This window comes from Callorhinus ursinus, unplaced genomic scaffold, assembly GCF_003265705.2.
Source record: "Callorhinus ursinus isolate GAN/ISIS: 27379988/994484 unplaced genomic scaffold, GSC_fseal_2.0 scaffold6, whole genome shotgun sequence".
In the NCBI taxonomy this organism is placed as follows: Eukaryota; Metazoa; Chordata; class Mammalia; order Carnivora; family Otariidae; genus Callorhinus; species Callorhinus ursinus.
In genome coordinates, this window is record NW_027397068.1 from 63,832,340 (window position 1) to 63,859,474 (window position 27,135).

The 27,135-nt window shown below is 37.0% G+C and overlaps 1 protein-coding gene across 7 annotated transcripts in view; it reads left to right on the forward strand.

Annotated features, from left to right (window-relative positions):
• The window catches only part of TAB2 (TGF-beta activated kinase 1 (MAP3K7) binding protein 2), a 90,524-nt gene that overhangs the window by 40,680 nt on the left and 22,709 nt on the right, over positions 1-27,135 (forward strand). For 6 of the 7 annotated variants that reach the window (XM_025866305.2, XM_073894068.1, XM_073894066.1 and 3 more), the window contains 2 exons: positions 3,707-3,897; positions 13,975-15,475. In XM_025866305.2, the coding sequence (XP_025722090.1) occupies positions 3,796-3,897; positions 13,975-15,475 (1,603 nt within the window). In that variant the 5' untranslated portion in view covers positions 3,707-3,795. Of the gene's footprint in view, positions 1-1,067; positions 1,145-3,706; positions 3,898-13,974; positions 15,476-27,135 lie in introns of all 7 variants that reach the window. The other variant, XM_073894069.1, reaches the window with a different exon arrangement.

Below are 27,135 nucleotides of genomic sequence, written 5' to 3' on the forward strand. Positions count from 1 at the left end.
TGTAGAAACTTTGGATTCTATTGTGTTCCTCAACTAGTGAGCATTGATGTTTGGTTGGTTTGCTTGCTTGCTTGCTTGCTTGCTTGCTTGCTTGCTTGCATTTAGTAGGCAGTTAACTTGGCTGAACTCCCAAATACAAACTCTGAAATCTTAGTTATTTTAGCTTTGGCCGGGCTGCTTGGAATCTCACATATGTGTAGTTTGGGGATCAGAGATGTGTGCAGAATTTATACATAGGATTTGGTGCTCCTCTCTTTCTGTGATTTACTTACTAGGTTTTCAGCTGGTGGGGTTATGCCAAAGTCTATCCTTTGGTTCATCAAGCAAGTAGGGCTGTAGGTTTTCTGTCTAGGTTTCAGCTACCCAAACCAGCTGGGGCCTGCTCTCTGGCTAAGTGCCATTTAAAAAAGGGAAAATCACCCTGTGCTGTTACCTTCTAAGTGCTGACTCCCTTCTCCTCCCCACCATCCTTCTGTTGCTGTTTATGCTTTCTGCCCCCAAGTAGTTGTTTTTATACTTTGTCTAGTGTTTATAGTTGTTTTTTTTTAAAGATTTTATTTATTTATTTGAGAGAGAGAATGAGAGATAGAGAGCACGAGAGGGAAGAGGGTCAGAGGGAGAAGCAGACTCCCTGCTGAGCAGGGAGCCCGATGTGGGACTCGATCCCGGGACTCTAGGATCATGACCTGAGCCGAAGGCAGTCGCTTAACCAACTGAGCCACCCAGGCGCCCTAGTGTTTATAGTTGTTTATGAGAGAATTGATCTGGTAGGAGCTACTCAGCCATTACAGGAAGTGGAATCCCTAAAATACAATTGTACATTTGAACGAAGAATCTTGGAAATGTATGTTTTAATGATGGAATCAGTTGAAATTTATATTCATGATTCATCCTCCTCTAGTAAAGGTGGTCTGACTCAGAGTGAAAATTTATTTGCCTCTCCCTCAAATTATGTAAAAATTTCCAAATCTAGATCATTTGAAATGTGTTTTAGAAGCAAAATAATATGAAGAAACCATACAGTAAAACCTTCTTTTCATCCAACAAATGTTGCATCTCTGACCTAGGTCCTGGGGATGTAGCAGTGAACTTCAGAGTTCTTGATCCTGCGGAGTTGACGTTTTGGGACTAGATAGATAGATAGGTAATAAATGAATACATGTCAGGTGTGGACAGCTGCTATGAGGGAAAGCAGGGCATGAGGATGTGATGGGGGGAGCCCGTTGTGGCATTATTTTAGGGAGATGGCTCCAGGACGCTGCTTCTGAGGAAGTAGCATGTGATCAGAGATCTTAACGAAGTAAGAGATGGGGGGGCCACGCAAGTATCTGAGGATAAAATGTCCCGGGCAGAAGGAGCAACAAGTGTAAAAACCCTAAGGGAGGACAGAGTGGCTTTTTTGAGAACTGGCCAGACCTGAGGGAACTGGGAGAGTGATAGAAGGGAAAAGTCCGAGGGGTGGGAGTTAGCCAGGGGCCTTGGGTTGTAGAATTTTGAGCAGGGGATTTTGCCCTGATTTACTTTTCACACAGACCACGTGGCTCAACAGAGGGAGGGGCAGGGGTGGAGCAGAAAGTGAAGGCAGGGAGGAAACCAGTTAAGAGACCTTTGCAGCGGCCTTCTAGGTGACTTACAGTGCTGGCTCAGACAGGAGCCGTAACAGGTGGGGGAAAGTAGTCAGATTCGGAATATTGTTTGCAGATACAGTCAACGATGACTTGATGCTGGATTAGATATGGGATGTGAAAGAAGGACGGGATAAATGATGGCACCGTTTACTGGGATGAGAAAGACTGTGGAAGGATTGGTTTGGAGGGGGGATTCAGAGTTTAATTTTGGACATGCTAAATTTGAAGTGAGTTTGAGATGTCAGGCAGGTAACTGGCTATATTAGTGTGGAACTCAAGGGAGAGAGCTCCCTTGGCCTTGCAGAAATAAATGTGCAAAGCCTCCGTGTAAAGCAGTATATTTGGATGAGATGACCCTGCAGAGGAATGTAGGTGTAGTTGAAAAGAAGCCCTAGATTTGAACTTCATTGTCCGCCAACATTTAGATGTCCAGAAAAGGAAGATCTGACAGAAGTGAGAAGGAGCCCCCGGTGGGTGGGAGAAACACCAGAAGAGTATAAAGCCAAGTGAAGCCGAAGCCAAGTGAAGCACTTGTTTAAAGAGGGATTGGTTGACCGAGTCCTAAGCTATCATTGGATGAGGACTGAGAACTGCTCGTTAGGTCTGACAACCTGAAGTTCTCCGACAGCTTTGATAAGTATAGTTTCAGTGGACAAAAACTGGGAAAGCCTGATTGGGGTAGGTTTAAAAGAGATTAGAAGGGAGAAAAGGAAGATACTTAGGTATAAACAACCCTTTCAAGTAGTTGTAGCCCAGAAGAGGAAAGGGGCAGAGAAATGAGCTGATAGCTGAAGTGAAGTCAAGGGTGGCTTTCTCAAGTTGAACACGCCTTAGTTATTTTTAAGTTTCATTTACTAATTTTCAGTACTTCTCTTTTTTCCTATAACCCATTGTAGCTTTTACCTATGAGAAGTCACATAGACGAAAGAATCAAGGGATTTAATTAAATAATAATAAAAAGCTGAAAGGCTTTACTCTGCATATTTAAATGAGCTTATATTCTGTTGAGGATTCAGGAGTTCTGCCATAACTAAATGTAATAACAAATATTGTAGTATATACTGTTGCACTGAACACTGCCTACACAGTGCTAGCTACAGAAAAAGGGACAGAAGAGACCTGATTCCTATATTCGTGGAGTTTCCAGGTCTGTATTTTTTTTAAGCGTATGTTAGCAAAATTAAGAGAAATACTACAGATAAGAAATCAGTTTTAAAGAGATTGTCTTATTGTTAAATTTATCATAAACGGAAGTGATTAAGAAAATTGCATGATATTTAAACGTTTTAATATGTTATTTAGGTTTAATATACTTACATACTCTTTATATCCCAAAGAGGCTTCCAAGATTAAACATGGTTTGCATTAAGAATAAAAACAAGTTAGGTAGGTCTCAACTTTGTCCACACATGAGAATTACTTGGGGAAGTTTTTAAAAATCCATATGCCCAGACTACTCCCCAACCAATTAAATCAGGACCTTTGGGGTTGAGGCTCAAGCATTAGTATTTTTTAAATATTAATTTTATTAAAAACAGGGAGTAAAATGCTACTAATCTCCTGAGGATGAATTCATTGCACATTTAAGGATTAAGTATATCTGAAAATTAAGATACCAAACATACTGGGTTATAGATCATTTTTAGACAAAGCATGTAAAGTCATTTGTAGAACCAGACTTTATCAGCATCCAAACTTTAAAAATGTTAAGTAGAGTAAATAAGATTATGCACCTCAGGCTGTCCTCAGGTTATTAAGAAAAATGTCAGAAAGTTATTCATTTTCCCCTTTTAGAAGAATGAGGGAAGACATCCTTGACAATAATTTCTTAAAAGCCTTTTGGAACAGCCATCATAAAGCATCCAAATAGATAGGAATTAGTCTAAAAGTTTGCCAGCAAGAGTTTCAAATCGAAAAGACATAACTATATGGAAAGCATTGTAGGACTAAATAATTTTTTGATAACATATTAAATGTGAGTTACTAAAGCACGTACCCTATGTATTGAAATTTTAAATCCACAACAATATTCATTCTCTAATCAGTTGTCATTAAAATTTTTTTTCTTTCTTTCACAGAAAATGCTTGGACAGAAGAGATGAGTACTATTTCCACTAAGGCCTAGAATTGCCTACTGTACAAATAGTCCTGATCAGGCAATATACGAATGGCCCAAGGAAGCCACCAAATTGATTTTCAGGTTTTACATGACCTGCGACAAAAATTCCCTGAAGTACCTGAAGTTGTTGTATCCAGGTGCATGTTACAGGTCAGTGTGCATCAATTTCTGAACTCATTCATACAAACCTGGGTGGTGTTTTTTTTCATATTGGAAGAAAACTCTTCTTGTTGGCATTAGTGTGCTATGATGAAAAGAAATGAACTTTGGTGTCTCATAGTTAGGTGGCCTTACACAAGGTATTTCGGCTCTCTGGCATACAGATAATACCTACCTTGTAAAGTAGGTATGAGGACTAAACAGGAGCCCTGTAGAAAGTGTTGGTACGTGGTCCATACTTACTGTGAGCTTGCTTCACTTTTCCCCCGCCTGTTTTGCCAGAATGTTTTTAAATTCCACATCTTCATTGAAAGTGAGAAAATCATTAACTAAGGAGTCAGGAAACATGGGTCTAATCCCAAATGAGCCACCCCAAGCTGATTTGGCGAGTAATATGCCTTCTTTGTACTCTAGTTTGCTTGTCTGTGAAACAAAGGAATTTGACTTCGACAATGCCTCAGGTCCCAATTCTAAAGAAAAAAGTTTGTTTTTATATTTTTAAGTTAATCTGTAGGTTTTCCAATTACTATCACTAACCATCTAATAAATTTTTACTTTTTTCTTGTCTGTACAATTTTAGAAATCCATAATTCTAAATATTTAGTGATAGTGCCTTCTCATTTGATAAACTAGAAATCTTTCCATCAAAAACTATCTTTCAGCTTGTTAAAACAGAGATATAAAAAAGTAATTTTGGCTCAGATATATTTACTTGACAGATTGTTTTTAAAGTTTGAAATTGTATGAAATTTTTAAAGGCTCAACATCTGTACTTGATGCCAAGTGACTACATTTTGTTCATACCCTTACCACCTTTTATCTGTACATTTAATTACCTGCCTTTAGTCTAATCCAGTTTTGGTCTCTCCAGTCTATCCACCTCATTCCTGCCAAAGTGTCTTTCTAAATGCAGATTTTTGTCATGTATTTACCTGCCTAAAAAACCTCATGATTGTTTTCCGTACCCTTCAGAATAAAGTTCATATATCGTAACTAGGGCATACTAGGTCTGTGATCTGGAATCCTGCCTTCTTCTGCAGCCTGGTCTCTTGCCTAGTCCTTCCTCTTCACACCCTATGCTGCAGACGTCCTCAACTGATTGGAATTCTCTGAATATGCCTGACTTTTTCTACAGTATAGTGTTTAAGAGAATATGTTTTGAGTTAATAATACTGTATTGTGTCCTTGAAATTCGCAAAAAGTGGATCTTAAGTGTTCTCACCACCACTGAAAAACCACTTGGGAGTGGGGGAAGACTGTAAAGTGGTGGATGCATTGATTAACTTGATTGTGGTGATCATTTCACAATGTATAAATATATTAAGTTGTAACATTTTATTTACCTTTAAAGAATCACATTGTACAGCCTAAATACATACCATTTTTGTCAATCATACCTTAGTAAAATTGGGGAGAAATAAATAAGTAAAAGTAAAATTTAAAAATAAATAATAAATAGCATATGTTTTGGTGATAAACAGACTTGAGTTCGAGTTTTAACAGTTACTAGCAGTAATTTAATTAACCTGACCCTCATTTTCCTCATCTGTATAGTGGGAATAAAAAATTTCACAGTGAATTAAATATGATGCAGATAAAACAACTGGTAGGATACCTGATTCATAATGAGTGCTCAGTAAATGTTAGCAGCCATTACTAATAACAATAATAATAGTAGAAGACCTATAATAAATATTTGGTGAATGAATCAGTAGTCCACATTAGTTGATATAGTATGTAAAAGAAAAAATGAAAAGTTAAAAAAAAAAGTATTGACTGGAGTCAAAAGTATGGGGAAGAGCAGAGATAGTGGGGCGGGGGAGGTGTTTTCCCCATAGAACCCAGGTACCTCTTTCTAACTTTTCAAGTAGACTTTATAATAAAATAACATTATACTGAGAGAGTTCAGTGAGTCACTGAAAAATAGAAAAATAATATAGGTTCTTCAATAAAATGTTATAAGACTCGATATGAAAAAACTGTCCAGAACACTTTCCCAGTAGCACAGCTGTAGAGATTTTGAAGAACCTTAACTGGGAGCATTTTGTATAATTATTTAAATTATTTTCAAAAAAGAGTGCTGCAGTATGGTTTTCAGGGTGTATTAAATTAAAACAAAATGCAGGGTAGTATGTATAAAGGAGGATGGGGGGTGCACCTGGGTGGCTCAGTCGGTTAAGGGTCTGCTCCTGATCTCACGGTCCTGGGATCAAGCCCCACAAGGGACTCGCTGCTCGGCGAGGAGTCTGCTTCTCCCTCTCCCTCTGCCCCCTGCCTCGTGTGCACATACAAGCACAGATTCTCTTTCAAATAAAATCTTTTAAAAATAAAATAAAAATAAATGAGGATGGGGGAGTAAATATTCACATGTATATTTGCCCTTGTTTACATAAAGAAATACCAGAAGGATTAAAAACAAAACTAATAAAAGATAATCACCCATAGTGAGCAAGAGGGAAAAGGCCAGATGGGGCTGGAGATAGAAGTGAGACATCTCAACATATATCTTTCTCTATTGTTTTGATCTGTATAAATGAATTACCTACTTTTTTAAAATGTAATAAGGAAGCATGTGTTCAGTTTTACCAAAAAAGAAAATAAAGGATTTTGAACTTCTTTTGGGTACCCGCTAATAACACTTTCACCGTGTTTATCCGGTTTTACAAAGACAGACCTCCCTAAGGCATGCTTCCCAGCATCTAGTGATAACTAAAATGAAATCCATTTTGCTTGCAAATTACCGTTCTTTTAAATTGAGTTGATAATCATTCTGGGCATCCAAGTAATGTGGGTTTTAGCTGATATAACAAGAAATGTTAAAGGAATGGGGAAGGCTCCTCTGGGAATACAGCTAGGGTGTACATCTTCCCAAATTTGGGGAGACATTTTTAAAGTAAAAGTAAATTTAGCTACCTCTAAATGTACTTCCAAACATCTCTTAGTTGGTGACAGACTTTTCTTTTGGGAGTTGCTCTCCCTTCCTCAGTTGGGTAGGATTCTGTCCTTTCTCTGGGGAGAGCCTGCCTATAAAATACTGGTTCTGAACTTTTCTAGATGAAAAAACCATGGTATAGAAAATATAAGAAATTTAGTCATCAAAGGATCATGCTATGCTGCCACTTTGTATATTTGCTCTTAAATATCTTGCTTCCTAAGAGAAGAACAAGTATCTACCCTCTGTTCTCTTTTTGACTTTATTTACTGCTCACATTCTTCTGTTGGAACTACTTCTATCATTTCCTTGTGCTGTGGATTCTCTAAGATGGCAATAATATCAGCAGGTGTAACTCATATCTTTAAATTTTATTTATATTTGGTAATTGAATCTTAAAATAGTGTAAAAATATTGCATAGTTGACACACTTTTTTCCTTTTTTTAACTGAATTTTTCAATTCTCTTAAAGTGACAATTTATGTTTAAAGTTTGCTGTTCCTTTTCAAAGCAATGTGTTAGTTGTGTTCCTTCAGTATTTGTAAGACTTAATATTTAAGTACCATATACCTAGTTGAAGCCTTTTCAGATGACCTGCACCCATAGTCCTTATCCATATTCTTATTAAAACACCTGTCATTCTGTATTATATTTATTTGTGAACACATTAATGTCCTCCACTAGACCATGAGATCCTTAGCAGCAGTTGTATTCCTTCCTACTCGCCTAATGGAAGCTCAGTAAATTGGTTGAAGGAGTGAATGAATCAGAGTTAGAGAAGGATGATCCTAGGAGATATTTTGATACTATCTGTAATCTCTGTGTCTGTGCAGGAAGCTTGGGGAAAAATGCAAGAGGAACAGGAAATAATGAGTCAGACCCTTTGTAGCTTCAGAGAGAATGAATGCAGATTTGCATATATACAAAAAAGCAATGATTTTCAACCTTTTAGAAACTCATCCCACACCTTTTGTTACACTTAAAGGGAGTCTCACTGAAAGTAATTGGGGTGTCTTTGGGAAATAGATGATTCCAGATCTAGGGTAGGAAGTGTACAAGATGATTTGGACTTCCTGTCACATCAGAAAACAAAGAAGCTATGAAAGACTACTAGGTTCATGTCGTATGTACACATGAGCCAACTTGAAATCATTCCCACTAGCCTAAAGATAGGTTATAATGACCACAGTCAGTTGATACACATCAAAATGTTAAAGATACTGGAGTTTATGATGATACTGAAAATAAATCTTAGTAACTCTTAGAGGTTGCTAAGGGCATCAATTTGTTATTCTAAAAAACCAGTAGAGAGAATTTATTTATCCTTTTTCTTCTGTGCAAAGAGTATTAAATAGTTGAAGAGAGCAAGTTCTTTGAGGAAGAACCGCAGCTCATACACAAAGAAGGAATCTTATAATTGGGATATCACCAATATCACCATTTTGCAACCCCTAATGAAATAAAGATTCTAAAGAGTGATCATCAGTAACTGCTTGAAATCATTAGCTGGATCAGGCTGATAACATCAGAATCTGCCTGTCAGCTTTCAGATCACAAAAGGACAGACAGACGTTATTGTGTCTCCTTGTGTGATGCAGTAAGAAACAGACCCTATAAAGAGTGTTGCCAAAAACTCATACATGAACCTGCTTACACTTAGAGTTACAACTACTAGTTCACAATGAAATACAGCAGATATTGACACCACAGAGTGCACCTATCCAGTCTAGATGGGAAATTCTGCTGCACAAGTGATCAAGCTTTTCAACAAATGACCAGAAAGTTTTTAGAAGAGGGGAGGATTAATTATTATTAGAACTTTAAGAGACATATCAGCCAAATTAAATATGTGGACCTTCCTTAGATCCTCTTTCAGACTAACTAAAAAGACATTTATGACACAATCGGGATTTCAGCACTATTTAGATATTAGCTGATATTAAGTATTGAATATTTTAAGGTATGATATTGTCATTGTGGTTATGTTTTTATAGGTCCCTGTTTTTAAAAGATACATACTGAAGTATTTACAGATAAAAATGAAATAATGTCAGAGACTTGATCTAGCTTGGTGGGGGGAGAAGCTGGGGCACATCCATTAGATGAAAAAAGATTTGCCATATATTGATATTGTTAAAGCTGGATGATGAATATAGGTGAATTTATCATGTTTACTCTATTTTTGAATTTTAAATTTTTTAAATAAATTTAATAAAAAGTGCATTTTCTTTTATCCTGTCGTAGCTAAGAAAGTGATGTCTATAGAGGGTAAATAACCTAAGGCCATGTGAGTTACTAGCATAACTGGGACTAGAACATATTAAATAATCAGATTTTATAAAGGATTGAAGGGATTTTTGAGCGGTCAAGAGAATTAAGGAGGAAGACTTTGTAAATATGAGTATGCGCTTTTAAAAAGGAAGTGTGGGATTGGATTAAGTAGACAATACACATTTTAATTTGGGGATGTTGGCCAAGAGGAGGTGAGAAGATGGGGTCTTTGTGAGCTTTGGTTTAGTAGGGAGAATTTACAGGAATAGCAATAAAGTTAGCTTGAAGCAAAAAGCACCAATTAGGTTTGGCAAGAGTCTAACTATAATAACAGTAATTGGTTGATAAAGATCGTGGTGAAGTTTTAAATTTTATTTCAAAAACTAATATATATCAATTCAGAGTTAGGAATAGGGTAAGAAATTTTTTATAGCATGAGAGATTTGAACTGTTAGTTTGGGAGGAAAAAAGTCAAACCTTACTCACTAACTTTGTTTTTGCATTACCCATTCAAACTGCGGACTGCCATTTCTTAACAAGACTTCAAGATGCCTTTTGTAGTTCAGTTTCCTTTAATTAGATTTTATCTCCTATCAGACCACCTATAGACATTTTAACTTGGTTATTCATCTTTTTTATGTCTAAAACTGACCTCTTTCTGTCAGACTTCTAATCTTCCAACCCTCTTTGAAGTCTCTTTCTCTCTTATAGCCAAATTGTATCCATTGTTTATTTGTAGTCTTTCATAATTTGTGTCCACTCTCAGTCATTATTTCATGTCTTCCAGTGGTGGTCAAGAAATTTTCCCTTTCCCATTCATCTCGAGTATCAACAGACTGCCTCCCCAGAATGCCCTTGTGTCTTTACTTCTCGGTTCATTCATGTAAAGTGGCTTCTCCCCCATTGCCTATATCAGAGTCCAGATGTTAGTGTGACTCATTTTTCAAAATCCTTAATTATAGGCATACCTTGGAAATACTGTGGGTTTGGTTCCAGACCACCACAATAAAACAAATATCATAACAAAGCAAGTCAACTGAATTTTTTGGTTTCCCAGTGCATATAAAAATTATGTTTACACTATACTATAGTCTTGATAGTGCAATAACATTATGTCTAAAAAGACAATGAACATACTTTAATTAAAAAATACTTTATTGCTAAAAAATGCTAACCATCATCTGAGCTTTCAATGAGTAGCAATCTTTTTGCTGGTGGAGGGTCTTGCCTCCATGTTGATGGCTGCTGACTGATCAGGATGGTGGTTGCTGAAGGTTGGGTGGCTGTGGCAGTTTCTTAAAATAAGACAACAATGAACTTTGCTTCATCAACTGACTCTTTCACAAACGATTTCTCTATAGCATGCAATGCTGTTTGATGGTATCTTACCCACAGGAGAGCTTCTAAATGGGAATCAGATCCTGCCACTGCTTTCTCAGCTTAGTTTATGTAATATTTTAAATCCTTTATTGTCATTTCAACAATCTTCACAGCATCTTCAGCAGTAGATTCCATCTCAAAAAGACCACTTTTTTTTTGTTGTTCATTCATGAGAAGTAACTCCTCATTCATTAAAGTCTTATCAGGAGATTACACAACTCAGTCATATCTTCAGGCTCCACTTCTGATTCTCTTGCTCTTTCCACCACATCTGCAGTTACTTCCTCTACTGAAGTCCTGAACCCCTCAAAGTCATCCATGAGGGTTGGAATCAGCTCCTTCCTCACTTCTGTTAATGTTGCTATTTTGACCTCTTCCAATGAATCAAATGCTCTCGAGGTTTTCAGTTTACTTTGCCTGGATCTATCAGAAAAATCACTGTGTATGGCAGCTATAACCTTAAAAAAATCTATTTCTTAAATAACAAGACTTTAAAGTCTAAATGACCCCTTGATCCATGGGCTGTCAAATGGATATTGTGTTAGCAGGGATGAAAACAAGATAATCTCGTTGTACATCTCCATCAGAGCTCCTTGGGTGATCAGGTGCATTGTCAGTAAGCAGTAATATTTTGAAAGGAATCTTTTTTTCTGAGCAGTAGGTCTCAACAATGGGCTTAAAATATTCAGTGAATCACGTTGTAAACAGATGTGCTGTCATCCAGCCTTTGTTGTTCCCTTTATAGAGCAAAAACAGTAGATTTAGCATAATTGTTAAGGGCCCTACGATTTTTGGAATCGTAAATGAGCACTGGCTTCAATTTAAAGTCACCAGCTGCATTAGCCTCTAACAAGAGAGTGAGCCTGTCCTTTGAAGCCAGGCATTGACTTCTTCTCTATAGCTATGAAAGTCATAGATGGAATCTTCTTCCAATATAAGGCTATTGCATCTACACTGAAAATTTGTTATTTAGCGTAGCCACCTTCACTAATTATCTTAACTGGATCTTCTGGATAACTTGCTGCAGTTTCTATATCAGCACTTGCTGCGTCACCTTGCACTTGATGTTATGGAGATGGCTTCTCTCCTTAACCTCACAAACCAACCTCTGCTAGCTTTAGACTTCCCTTCTCCAGCTTCCTCACCTCTCTCAGCCTTCACAGTATTGAAGAGAGGTTAGAGCCTTGCTCTGGATTAGGCGTTGGCTCAAGGGAATGGCGAAACTGGTTTGATCTTCTATGCAGACCGCTAAAACTTTCTCCTGTCAACAGTAAGACAGCTTTGCTTTCTTATCATTCATGTGTTCACTGGAGTAGCACTTTTAATTTCCTTCAAGAACCTAAAATCCTTTGCATTTACAACAGGCTCTGGCCTATCTTGGATTTTGACATGCCTCACTAAGTTTAATCAGTTCTGGCTTTTGATTGACAGTTGAGATATGCACAGCTCTTCCTTTCACTTGAACACTTAGAAGCCATTGTAGGGTTATCATCATCATCATCATCATTATTATTATTAATTAGGGTCATTTCAGTATTGTTGTGTCACAGAAAATAGGGAAGTCCAAGGAGAGGGAAAGAGATGGGGAAACAGTGGAATAGTCAGAATACACACATTTATCAATGAAGTTCACCATCTTACATGGATATGGTTCATAGCACCCCAAAACAATTAGAGTAATAACATCGAAGATCACTGGATTGGGCGCCTAGATGGCTCAGTCAGTTGAGCATCCAACTCTTGGATTTCAGCTCAGGTCATGATCTCAGAGTCATGGGATCGAGCCCCAAGTCAGGCTCTGTCTTCCTCTGCCTGTCCCCCCATTGGTGCGCTCCTGCATACTCTCTCTCTCTCTCATATAAACAAGTAAACCTTTAAAAAAAAAAAAATCATTGGACCATGGATTGCCCTAACAAACACAATAGTAATGAAAAGGTTTGAAATATTCTAACAGTTACCAAAATGTGGCACAGAGACATGAAGTGAGCAAATGCTGTTGGAAAAATGGTGCCAATAAATTTGCTCAATGCAAAAAAAAAAAAAAAATTTCACTCAATGCAGGATTGCCACAAACTTTAAATTTGTAAAAAACACAGTATCTGCAAGGCGCAATAAAACGAGGTATACCTGTATTTAATCCCAATCTGCTTTTATTAATATTTGTTCCACAAAATCTCCAATACAAACCTTTAACTCCCAACTAAATCTGTTCCAGTTAACCTTGTTTAGAATATGCTTTTACTTATTATCACACTGATACCTGTCTTTACTCGTGCCATTCCCTTCACTAGGAGTCCTTTTTCCCTCTTCAAGTCCTGCATATACTACTGTGTGTGAAGCCCATCAGACTATGCCTCCCTTATTAACATAGTTCTTTGTACAGTAGTCTACAATACTAACTCTCTGTTGAACTTAGAAACCACTTATTATTTGGCACAGAGTCATGTTTTAATAATGTTACCTTTTCATAAACCCATGGTTTGTCTAATTGAGTTGCAAAACTTTTCTAGGGAAAATTTTGGTTCTATATGTCATTGAGTCCTCCACAGTCTCAGAGTACTATGCATAATTTAGATGTTCAGTAATATTTTTATGGATGATTTATGACTGGTGATTGGTCAGTCTCTTGAGGATTCTTTAGAAATAATCTGGTTGCTTTTTTGTTTTTGTTTTCATTTCTGTGGAATAGATTTATATGGTGCTATCTAAAGGCAGAGATATGAGCTCAGTTGCTCTAGGTGCTACCTTGAGTTTAGAGGAAGCATATAAGGAATTGAGATGACTTTGTTGTGTTATTTTAGGACTTTTTCTATTTAAATACCACATATATAATTTTTTAAAGAGTTTATTTAGAGAGTGAGAGCGTTCACAAACAGAGGGAGGGGCAGAGAGAGAGGGAGAGAGAATCCTAAACAGATGCTGTGCTGAGTGTGGAGCCCGACACAGGGCCTGATCTCACAATCCTGAGATTATGACCTGAGCTGAAATCAAGAGTTGGACACTTAACTGACTGGGTCACCCAGGCACTCCCTACATATCATTTTTTAAAAGGTCATTAATTTAAAACAATTCATATAGCACTTGAATGTGCAAAACATTTAATTATATAGTATTATATGCCTAATGAATATAATACTTGAATGGTTATGTTTTGTTCAGCATTCAAATCATGTTTTTAATTAGGTTATAATTTTTACTGTATTTGCATGAATCCATTTTACTGTAAAATGGCTCCTTAAACAGAACAGTGACTTGGTTTGCTGTCAGCTATTGCGAGTTAGAGAGCTTTTCCACTGTGTTAGTAGTGAGGATTTGTAATTCAAGCATTTGCACAAAAAAATAGTTCTTCTCAATAAAAAGGTTCAAATATGTGTGTTAGAATTGTATTAACTAATCACTTGTTAATCACGTATTATTTTAGTAGTGATGAGAGTGTAACAACCAGAAGGTTGTTAACATCAAGCTATTTTTATTTTGTTTTATAGAATAATAATAACCTGGATGCTTGCTGTGCTGTTCTCTCTCAAGAGAGTACAAGGTATCTTTATGGTGAAGGAGACTTGAATTTCTCGGATGACTCTGGAATTTCTGGCCTCCGAAATCACATGACTTCTCTCAACTTGGACTTGCAGTCACAGAATGTTTACCACCATGGAAGAGAAGGAAATAGAATGAATGGAAGCAGGACTCTGACGCACAGCATTAGTGATGGACAACTTCAAGGTGGTCAGTCCAATAATGAACTCTTTCAGCAGGAGCCACAGACAGCACCAGCTCAAGTTCCTCAAGGCTTTAATGTTTTTGGAATGTCTAGTACATCTGGTGCTTCAAATTCAGCACCACATCTTGGATTTCAGTTAGGCAGCAAAGGAACATCTAACCTTTCTCAACAAACTCCCAGATTTAATCCCATTATGGTAACTTTAGCCCCAAATATCCAGACTGGTCGTAATACTCCTACATCTTTGCACATACATGGTGTACCTCCACCTGTACTTAACAGTCCACAGGGAAATTCTATCTATATTAGGCCTTACATTACAACTCCTAGTGGTACAGCTCGACAGACGCAACAGCATTCTGGCTGGGTATCTCAGTTTAATCCTATGAACCCTCAACAAGTCTATCAACCTTCACAACCTGGTCCCTGGACTACTTATCCTGCATCTAATCCTATGCCACATACCTCAGCCCAGCAGCCAAACCAGCAAGGCCACCAGACCTCTCATGTCTACATGCCCATCAGTTCACCTACTACTCCACAGCCACCAACAATTCATTCATCTGGTAGCTCACAGTCTTCTGCCCATAGCCAATATAACATTCAGAATATTTCAACAGGACCTCGAAAAAACCAGATTGAAATCAAACTTGAACCCCCACAAAGAAACAGCTCTTCAAAATTGCGTTCTTCTGGACCTCGAACCTCCAGCAGTTCCTCTTCAGTCAACAGCCAGACCTTAAATAGAAATCAGCCCACTGTTTACATAGCTGCCAGTCCCCCAAATACTGATGAGGTGATGTCCCGTAGTCAACCCAAGGTCTATATTTCAGCTAATGCCGCCCCAGGAGATGAACAGATCATGCGGAATCAGCCCACCCTCTTCATATCCACAAACTCTGGAGCATCTGCTGCCTCCAGGAATATGTCTGGGCAAGTGAGCATGGGTCCTGCCTTTATTCATCACCACCCTCCCAAAAGTCGAGCAATAGGCAATAACTCTGCAACTTCTCCTCGAGTCGTGGTCACTCAACCCAATACAAAATATACTTTCAAAATTACAGTTTCTCCTAATAAACCCCCTGCAGTTTCACCAGGGGTGGTGTCCCCTACCTTTGAACTTACAAATCTTCTAAACCATCCTGATCATTATGTAGAAACAGAGAATATTCAGCACCTCACGGACCCTACTTTAGCACATGTGGATAGAATAAGTGAAGCACGGAAGTTGAGTATGGGATCTGATGATGCTGCCTACACTCAAGGTAATAATCCTGAAGGTGGGGTCACTTTCCATGCTGGGCTTATTGGTGTACATTTGATTTTACTTGTAGAAATGGCTATCAGTATTATTACTTCATCTTTTTTAAGTGTCAAATCATACTACTTTTAAAACCTCAGAGTATTCATACAAATTGTGAATTTCATTTTTACTATCATATAACTTAAAGTTTGAAGGATAGGGTTATTACATCTTCAGCATAATCCACCCTGGTATGCTTACTTTCTTAATGTTTTAACCCTTTCTTTTCAGTTAATTCTCTTCTCTGTGGTGATGTTGACTTGCTCTTTAAAATTTTTGTGAATAAAAATTCATAAAAACACATCTTAGTAAGATATTAGTGGCCTTGTATAGTTGGTAAATCTGCCGCCTTTGCCCAGGCGATTTCTCTATTCTTCAAGTATTTTCATTTTTCTAATATAACATTGTAAGTCTTGTTTTATATCAAAATCTAACTTCTTACAAGTCCTAGAATAATTTACCTCTAAGAGAGATTTTGAGTTCTGTTCTCAATGTTAGTTTCTTTCAGCCTACCTTAAACATCCATTAATGCAGCCTTTATCTTTATTTGGAATTGTGGATAAAAACATTAGTCTATCTCATTTGATTATCCTTTTCTGAAATAGGCTAGTTGATATCAGCATAATACTAAATTATATCTGTATTAATTCAAGTAGAGATAATTTCTGTCATATATGTTTTATTTGGTCCCTTAAGTTACTTAATCTTCAGTAGGAAACCATTAAACTCCTTCAGATACAAACGTGGCGGTTAAGAGTTTGTTTTCTTGAATACTGATGCGGGCTTTTAGATCGGCTGGGAGCCCTTTGGAGCAACAGCGTATCGTAGTCATCTTTGTGTCAGCAGTGAGCTGTCCCGGGCATTGCAGGTTGGAAAATAATAGATCATCTCCCCCATGCAACATGCAGCCCCATACAACCACTAGTACTCTTGTCCTTTTAAAAATTTCTAAAAATAGTGATTTTACTGCTGAGTTTCTCAGAGGAACCTCATTGTTATGTTTTAAACTACTATATTCTTGTGATTCTCAACTCAAGCTGGGCTGTGATGCGTTCAGGTTTCATAAACACCTATGGAGCTTTCAGATAAGGATGCCCAGGGCTCATCCCAAACTTGTTCAGTTAGAATCTGAATGGCGAAGTCTAGGTGTGCATGTGTGTTTTAAAGGTCCATGGGTGATTCCGATTGCACTAGAAATTGTGCTAAAACTGGACCCATTTTTGTTTAGTTTCAGGCAGTACATGAATTTTAATATACCATTATTTATTTCACTGATATTTAATTCCTATTCTTCTCCCACAGTCCTCTTCTCCTTCTCTCCTTCCATCAAATAGCAGATTTCCTGTATTTAGGTAGTTGCTGTTTCTTAAATGGAGAGTAAATTGTTGTATGAAGATAATTTGATAAAGGGAATTTTCAGTTGAAATAGACATAATCACCTTTAACTGGAGTGTGAATATAAAGTGTTGCTTAAACTTGCTATCTCCAGTTTCTCTCATTCTCTTTTGAATCTAATCTAGTCAGGATTTTATCCACTATAGTCACCCAGAACTGCTCTTGTCAAGGTCATGAGTGACAGCATTGTTACGAAACCCACAGTCTCCTTTCGGCCTTCATCTTCCTTGATGTATGTATCAGCAGCATTTACCAGTCAAGCACCCTCTTCACTGTGAAACATTTTGTTCATTTGACTTCTAAGATACTACTCTAGAATTTCCACCTCTCTTTTTATTCTTAGCTGGTTCTCCCTCCCTCATCTCTTGCCTCTTTATCTTTCCATTTCTCAAAGAAATAAGATCAAAGCCTCAGAGCTTAATCCTTGGGCCTTTTTTCTGTCTGTACCATTCCCTAGGTGATCTCATTCAGCCTCATGACTCTAAATATTAGATGCTAATGCCAGAGTGCATGGGTGGCTCAGTTAAGCGTCCCACTCTTGATTTCTGCTCAGGTCATGATCTTAGGATCATGGGATCAAACCCCAGGTCAGGCTCCATGCTCAGCGCAGTCTGCCTAGAGATTCTCTCTCTCCCTCTCCCCCTCCCCACGCACACGCATGCTCTCTCTAGATAAATAAAATCTTTTAAAAATAATATAAATAAATAAATATTATGTGCTAATGGTTCCCAAATTTGTAACTCTAACCTAGACTTATTCCCCAAATTTCAAGCCAGTTTATTTAACTAGTCATTTAACATCTCCATTTGAATGTTTACTAGGCATCTCGAATTTTCTGTATCTGAAATACCTTCTGACATTCCCCCAGCTTACTCTTCCTATGATCAGTCCTCCCATCTCAGTTAATGACAACCTAATTTTTTTAGTGCTTAGGCCAGATACTTCAGAAACAGCCTTGACTCCTCCTTTCTTTCATATTTCACATCTAATTTGACAGTAAAATCTGTCAATTCTAACCTTCAAGGTGTATTAAGAGTTCTCTCTCTTCTTACCACCTGTGGTCACCACTCTGGTCTGAGCTACCCTCATCTCTCAAGTGGATTATTGCAGTAGCCTACCTGCTTTCACTCTTGCTTCCTTATGGTCTTCTTTCAAATCAGCAGCCAGAGAGACACTGTTAAAAAACAAGTCAGATTATATAATTCCTCTGCATATGATGGTTGTTTCGTTCAGAGTAAAAGCTGTGAAGCCTTGCATGACCCACTGCCCATCCCTCAGCTCTTTTCCATCTGCTTACCACTCCTATTGGCCTTCTTCCTATTTCTTAAACATGGAAGGCATGCCTTAGGATCTTCGTACTTGCTGTTTTCTCTGTCCGAAATTCTCTTCTCCCAGAATCCACAATTAACTCCCTTCAGATTTTTACTCAAATGTCACCTTCACCTTTTGCATGAGATTATCTCTAGTCTTTCTGTCTTAATCTCCACCCAGCATTTCCTATCTCCATTTTTGCTTATATTTGCTTAGAGAGGGGGGAAATGAATAATCTAATATTAAGACATATAATAACTAATACCTGCTGAAAGCTTACTATGTGCTAGGCAATTTTCTGAATGCCCATTTATTTCTCACAACCAACTATAATGTAGACACTAGTATTCCTATTTTCAGATTAAAATATTTAGGAACAGGGGCTACCTGGGTGGCTCAGTCAGGTAAGCATCCAACTCTTGATTTCAGCTCAGGTCATGATCTCGGGGTTATGAGATGGAGCCCCACACTGGGCTCCACACTGAGCATGGAGCCCACTTCGGATTCTCTTCTCCCTCCGCCCCTCCCCCTGTGCTCTCTCCCACTCTCTCTCTCTCTCCCCCCTCTCTAAAAATAAATAAATAAATAAATAAAATACTTATGAAGAGACTGGGTAAGTAAGAACCTTGCCAAAGGACAAATAGCAGAGTCAAAGATTCTAACCTAGGAAGTTGCCAATGGAGCCCACACTCTTAACCACAGCACTGTAACATCTTTCTACATTTGCAAAATAAGCCCTCTGGAAGGATGCTTTAAGTTTGTCTTCTAGCTTCACATAACCCCTGGTACATCATTGTGGGGGCCACATGTTCCCCAGTTTAAGAAGTGTGAAGCTAAAAGATCACTCAATAAAGAGTAAAACAAGAACAGGCAGCTGTAGGGAAAGAAATCACAACATACAGATATAATTAGGAAAACAACTTGAAAAATAAAGTAATACCCTGGAGTGGTATGGGGAGCACCTTCCAAAGGCACCTAAAAGTGGAAAAAAAAAAATGCTGATGAGTGAAGGCTCTGGTTTGAGAACTCAAAGCCTACCCACATAGCAAATAGCAGGGTTCCTCAGAATCTACCACTCAAATTACTCCTCTTCACTAACAGCCTTCAGACAGTTTAAACAACTACACTCACTTTCTTTAAAACATATCTACATACCTGTGGAATTTCATAACTTTCGTGTGGCTGCGCATCCTTGTATTATCTCTCTGCATGCACTCTGTATTGGGGGAGGTACTGTTCTGCAGCCTTTCATCTTGTTTCCTTCTGTTTCATATGGAACTGCTGTTGTTGACCCAGATTTATGCATATCCAGTGACAAAGTCTTGATTGAGTGTTTCTTTGACTTGGTTCTATTAAGATCAAAGGATTGTTCTTTTCTGAAAATGCATCTTTTATGATGTTACCTTACATGTGTGTAATGCTCTACAGTTTATATAGCACTCACTACATACTACATACTACTTCATGCGGCAACCCAAATAATACTGATCTTTAGGCAAGCATCTTTTCTCAACTCTGATTTGTCTGGTGTGGGTAATAAAGAGAAAAGAAAACTCTCTGCCTCCTGCAGTGAAATTGATCTTTCTAAAGCTCCTGGAACATACTGTTTCCGAGTAGGAAAAGAAGCTGAGCCAGGTGTAGAGTCATAGGAAAATATTTTTCTCAAACTGAGGAGGGAACATACATAAATAAATTTGGTAAACAAAATGCATTATTTTTCATTTATATTTCATCTAACATTTAAAATCTACAATAAAACATTTCAAAAATGAGTATTTATGTTTATAAAAGATACATTGTTGGATATGCCCTCTGCTATAGAACGAGCAGAGGAAAAAGAGGTAAATTAATGAAACTTCTACCACTCTCCTGCTCATTTCGTCACCATGTCTCCCACCACCACTGTGAAAGGAAATAAATTACATTTGAGTCTTTAAACTACCACAGGAATCAGAGACACCAATGAGTTCCCAATAGAAAAGACAAATTCAGGTTAGAGAGAAATTCCATTTCATAGTCTATGGATATGAGGAAGACTCTAACTTTACCTAAGAAGAACAAATATTGAAGCGAAAATTGCTCAGCAGTAGAAAGGTTACTGTGTGGCCAAATAGCTACATTTCCCCCCGCCTTGAGTCGTACTACCTGACTCTACCTAACTTCTGAAAGTACCAGTAAATACCTGATCATTCACTGTATTCTGAGACTCTCTGGTGTTTTCTGTTCATAGAAGTATGCTTTTAGTAACACTGGCAATTTCTATGGATATGGAGAACAAATGCTTCACTCATTCAAACCAGTTTTCATGGCAGGGGAGGGAAAGGGTCTGCTTTCTATGCCAGAAGCTCTTACAAACTACCACTGCTGCCAAAAATGATTTCTTCTCTGTTATTTCTACAGAAATCCATCTGTGCAGTGTTAAAAGTTACATACATAAGGTCAGAAACATTTTTAATGATACCTCAGTACTTTTTTTCCAGTTATATTTATGGTCCTATCATATTGTTAAGCAGTAGCCTTGACTTTGAACCTAAAATAGAAAAATAAATAGGAAAACTTACGACATGAAAATTAGCTTCTCGGACTTTGTGTTTCTCATTACTTGTCTTTTTTTTTTTTTTTTTAACCAATGCTTCTCTCCGAATCACAACACCTTTCTATCGAACAAGATTTAATAAAAATGCTTAAACATGACAAAAATTGAGAGGGCTAAATATTCTTTTCAAGAGGAGATATAACTTCAATTAGTTCAAATTTTTAAATTTGCAATTTGCCTTTATTTTATGCATCTGCTGATTGGAAATGCCTTTTTTTAGAATGTTGACTTACTATGTTGACCTTGAGATTATGTTAAGTAATTAAATCAAAAGTAAGCTTAATTGACATCAAACCTGTACAGAATTTTCATAGGTTCTTCCCAATCTCAAGACTAACTACCTTTTTTAATTTGAAATAAATCTCAGGGTTGGAAGAGACTTTAAAAGTGATCTCAAATTCTACAAAGGTTATCCAGGCCATTTGCCCATCCAACACTTGGTCCTACAAGGTCCCTAAGTAAGTGTAAATCCGTTCTGTACATGCTTGCATACCTGAAGAAGCACACTCCACACTCTGCCTCCTAGCAGGTTATTTCCTATATTAAACTGATCTCATTAAAAAGTATTATGCAACATAAGCATATGATAAAAGAAATTTCAACCCCCCAAAAAAGGAAGATAGAATAAAAATGTGTCTCCTTTCAGCCCCTGCCTATATCTTCCCACCAACCCTCCCACCACTTTTAACTCTCAGAGGTAACCTCCATTACCCATCTTTATCTGCCTTGTTGTCATAATCACATGCACACACCCCTTCTATAATGCGGATATACTATCCATATATGGGTATATGTAAATACGCATGTGCAGGGTTGTATAATCTCTGCATACCCTTTGGTATATATAATGAACATTGTAAAGAGAGATAGACAGTTTTTGCTTAACATCTTAAGATCATTGCATTTCAGCATGTACAAATCTATTTCATTCTCTTTTAAAAAGTTTAGTCATGGGGCACCTCGGTGGCTCAGTCAATTAAAAAGTTTAGTCATTATTTTAATAGCTTTATTAAAATAGAGTTAATCCCATGAAGTTCACTTATTTACAGTATGCAAATCAATGATTTTTGGTATAGTCACTTACGTGCCACCATAAACACAATATTAAACATTTTTGTCACCTCAGAAACTCCACACCCTTTAGCCATCACCTGCCTGTCCCAGTACCCCCAGCCTTAGCCCTAAGCAACCACTCATCTACTTCTAGATTTACATCTTCTAGACACTTCATATAAATGGAATTACATAATAGTTTTCTGTGACTGGCTTTTTTCACCTAGCATAATGTTTTAGAAGTTCATCCATGTTGTAGCATGTGTTAGTACTTCCTTCCTTTTTATAGCTGAATAATGTGCTATTATATAGGTAAATACTCTGTTTTTGTTTGTTCCTCATTTGATGGACATTTGGTTGTTTGCATCTTTTGGCTATTATGAATACTACTGTAAACATTCATGTACACTTTTTTGTGGACATTTGTTTTTATTTCTCTTGAACATACGCTCTCTGGGAGTGGAATTCCTGATTCACATGGTAATTCTATGTTTAATCATTGAGGAACTGTCAGACTGTTTTCAAAAGTGACTGCACCTTTTGGCAAATTCCACCAGCTGTATATGAGGATTGATTTCTCTACATCAACAATATTTGCCATTGTTTGACTTTGAATCTTGCCATCCTAGTAACTATAAAGTGGTATCTCATTGTGGTTTTGATTTGCATTTCTCTGATGGCTAATGACATTGAGGATAACTACATGTGTTCATTGGCCTTTTATGTATTTTCTTTGGAGAAATGTCTATATCCTGTGCCCCTTTTAAATTGGGTAATTTGTCTTTTTATTATTGAGTTATATGAATTCTTTGTATATTCTAAGTGTAAGTCTCTTACATGATATGTAATTATTTTTCCCATTTTGTGAATTTTCTTCTTTTCTTTTCTTTTTTTAAGTAAGCTCTACGCCCAGTGTGGGGCTTGAACTTACGACCCCTGCAATCAAGAGTTGCATGCTCTACCAACCGAGCCAGCCAGGCACCCCTGTCTTTCCATTTTCTTTCTTTCTTTTTTTTTTTTTTTTTAAAGATTTTATTTATTTACTTGACAGAGAGATAGAGAGCACAAGTAGGCGGAGCGGCAGGCAGAGGGAGGGGAGAAGCAGACTCCTCACTGAGCAGGGAGCCTGATGCGGGGCTCGATCCCAGGACTCTGGGATCATGACCTGAGCCGAAGGCAGACACTTAACCTACTGAGCCACCCAGGCACCCCATGTCTTTCCATTTTCTTGATAGTGCTCTTTGAGGCACAAAAGTTTTTAATTTAGCTGTAGTCCAACTTACTTATGTTGCTGTTTCTCCTTTCATTGCTCATGTTTTTGGTGTCATATCTAAGAATCAGTTGCCAAATCAGAGGTCATGAGAATTACTCCTATATTTTCTCCTAAGAGTTCTGTAATTTTAGTGCTCATATTTTGGTCTTTGATGTATTTTGAGTTAATTTCTATATAAGAGTATGAGGTAAGGGCCTAACTTCATTCTTTCACATGCGGCTTACCCAGATATCCCAGCATCATCTGTTGAAGACTTTTATTTCCTCATTGAATGGTCTTGGCACCCTCATAGAAAATCAGTTGACCATAAGCACATGGGTTTATTTCTGGACTCTTAATTATTTTTCATTGATCTGTATGTCTACCTTTATGCCACACTGTCTTGATTATTGTTACTTTGTAGTAGGTTTTGAAATAGAGACATATAAATTCTACATTGTTTTTCAAGAACGTATAAATTTATAACAATTATAAATTTTAGAATTAACTTGTCGATTTCTACAGAGAAGTCAGCTGGGATTCTGGTAGGAATTGCACTAAAATATTTTTCTACATATACTTGATTTTTTTTAATTTTTTTTTTAATTTTATTTATTCTTTCGAGACACAGAGAGAGAGAGCACGAGCACGAGCAGGGAGAGAGGCAGAGGGAGAAGCAGGCTCCCCGCTGAGCCAGGAGCCAGACATGGGGCTCGATCCCAGGACCCTGGGATCATGACCCGAGCCGAAGGCAGATGCCTAACCATCTGAGCCACCCAGGTGCCCCCTACATATACTTGATTTAAAAAAAAAAAATGCAGTCAGAACAAAAGGGTGGGTGTATAGTGAAAAGTTCCCCTCACCAGAGATAACCAAGAGCTATTCACAAATACTGCATTTTGTATTCTTCTAAAAACTGAAACTGTATATCAAGTATGTATATATATATGTATTTGTATATAAGCATATAAATATATGCATATATTTATATACAAGCATATATATATATTTACACCTCTTTTTATTTAAATGAAATATAGCATTTAGCTTTTTGTCTTTATCATTTTTTTGTCTCTCTTTGAGAGTATTCCATGTTAGCAGGTGCAGGTAGATCTCTTTTCTTAAAAAATGGCTGCATGGTATTTTGTACCATAATCCATAACTAGGCCTTTCTTGATAGATAGACCTTAAGTTCTTGTTTTTACAAACTGCTGCAGTAAAAATCCTATACATTCATATTTATGCCCATGTCCAAGTATGTTCGCAGAAGAGATTACCAGGAGTGGAACTGCTGTGTCAAAGGATATGTGTATTTTTAATTTTGATAGATATATCATTTAGGCTTGGTTATGCTTCAGTAACAAACTGTCTTTAACAACCAAGGTTTATCTCTAGCTCACTTGCCACTATAGATAGCTGGTGGGCTCTGTTCTTTATCATCCTCACTTAAGAACCCAGGTTGAGGGAAGCTCCATTCCATGCCTCCATGATTGTTCAGGCAAGACAAAAGAAATACAGCAAATCAGTACTGACGCCTTAAGCTTCTACCCTGACATGTTACTCTTTAGTAAAGCAAGTTACAGAACCACACCTAACCACATCTGATTGCTAGAGAATGGGGAGGCATAATTCTACCATACATACCTGGAAGGCAGAGAGCCAGAAATATTTGGTGAAGGACACTGATGACTACCACGGAACATGTTGCCAATTTTGAGACTCTTTGCTACCAGTTTATACTCTCATATTTGTAAATAGGGAACACTTTAGGCAACATTTATAAGAATGTTCTTTGACTTCTTCCCTCCCCTACCCATCACTATGTAGGTGACTGAAAAAAAGAATACATCTTTGTCAGTCTGGTAGGCAAAAATGTACTGTTTTGGATTTTAAAAATGTGCATCTTTAAATATGAGTGAGGTTGAGCATCTTTTCATGTATTAATTTTTAAGCTGTTTGTATTTTGTGAACTTGCCTGTTGTGGGATATCTGGTTTTTTTTATTACTTTTAACTTGATAAATTTTTTTGTTTTATAATTTCTTTTTTACTTTTATATATTCAAACTTATCAATCTTTTTTTTCTTTCTGGTTTCTGGGTTTTATGTCTTATTTAGAAACTAGCCCTTCACAACATTCCAAGATTTCAAAAGACCAGAAATCTTGCACATACCTTCTCTTAAATTATAGTGATATTCTTTGAAACTATATTGAACTGGCCTTCATTTCTCTTTCCTCTGGCAACCCTTCAAAAACTTGAAAATAATTAACCATATCCCCCTTTAAAAGGATAAGCCTTTCTAAGCTATAAATGTCCCCAGTTCCTTTAATGGTTCATCCAGTTGTATTTCTTGGAGGCTCTTTTGGTATCTCTAGGGCCTGGTTTTCTTTTTCTCTAACACAAAAATTTTAGACAGTATCTATATCTTAATGCTATAAGATTGCATTTAGGATCTTACTTATGTACAAATTAGGCCAACAAGGTGTTTATCTAGCAGAAGCCTCATACTCATCTATTATTAATATGAAGTATAAATACTTTAAGTTTCTTAAAAATAATTACAGGAGTTAAGCATCATTCCTCATGGTCTTGTTATTTCTGTTGCCCAGATTACAGGTCCAGTTGCAGCACTGTTGAAAGATCTGATTTCAAACTCTTCTTAAAAATGACAAAATAGATGAAAACATCAGGATGTTTATTTTAATGAGTAATCGCCATCTCTGAGTCCTTTGTGACTCCATCACTAAATAAGTGACAATAATTACACATTGGCTTATAAAACAAATACCCCTGCTGTCAGCAGTTACAGTCTAGAAAAGTCTTGATTTATTTTAGAAGCTGACATTGTACCTTGTTAGGTACAGTGACTTAAGCATGTACCTGACTTAGGCATATAAAATTGTCATGACAGACAAAAGTATAAAAGACATTAGAAATAAATACCTATTATGTTTCCAATGGCAAATTTCTCTCTCTCTCTCTCTTTATAATAAGCCCAAGATCTTTGTATCCATAAATAACTGTTACATTTTCCAGTGGCAGAGGTATTTTTAATATGCACACTGCATCCTCCCTTTTTTTTTTTAACTTTTGGAGGAATTAGATGTTATTTACACTATAAAATACCTAAAATTAGTAAAGCTAATACCATCTGAAACTTGAAGTGTGTTTTTCTAATTACAAATAAAGTTGAGTAAGAAATTGTTTCCATCGTTCACTGGAAGTTGACAAAAGCTGGGTAAAGACTAAGCTTTCTAAAACTGTGGCTTAAAAAAAATGCCTAGAGGAGTGGTTTAAGGGCCCTAGTATTTGAATTAACTAATATTTATTTTTAACAACCACAAGAGGGAGTTGCATGCTTAAATTACCTTTATCTATTAAAATGTAATTTTAACTGAAAGAGGATTTAAAAGGTACTGAATTTTTTTTCTCCATTATTCGTCCTTCCTTTTTGTGTATTTCAAAGGTAAAGTGGATAGGTAGGTTTAGAAAACAAAGTCAGTGTGTGATCAAGATGTTAAATACATCAGTTATTTTATTTCCTTGGTAGAACTAGCATATTAAAAAAAGCCACCTTTCTGCATTGTGAGCAACCTAGAAGTCTTGCCATATTTCAAAATGTATTCAGTTATGCTAAGTGTTAAATACTAAAACTAAACAAGGAGACTCTAAAATAAATTTCACATTTCTGTTTTATCAATATTTCTATTTCTTGGACCAAAAATTAGTATTTTACTCTGTCATTCACTAAAAGTCAAATTGTTGTCATTATTTGGCATTTAACAGATATTTAACAAGTGCCTACAATTGTCAGGGTTTAATACTAGATACCCCGTGGTACAAAATTGCATTCAGTGTTTACTCTCAAGGAGCTTGAGGTTTAGTTGAGAGATGTACTTAATGAAAAATCTAAAATGCTGAATTTTTCCAAGTGTGAAATGAAATGAACGCATCTAACAAAGTTTCTCCTTTAGTCGGATACTGATTTATGAATACAAAATAATAAAATATAAGCT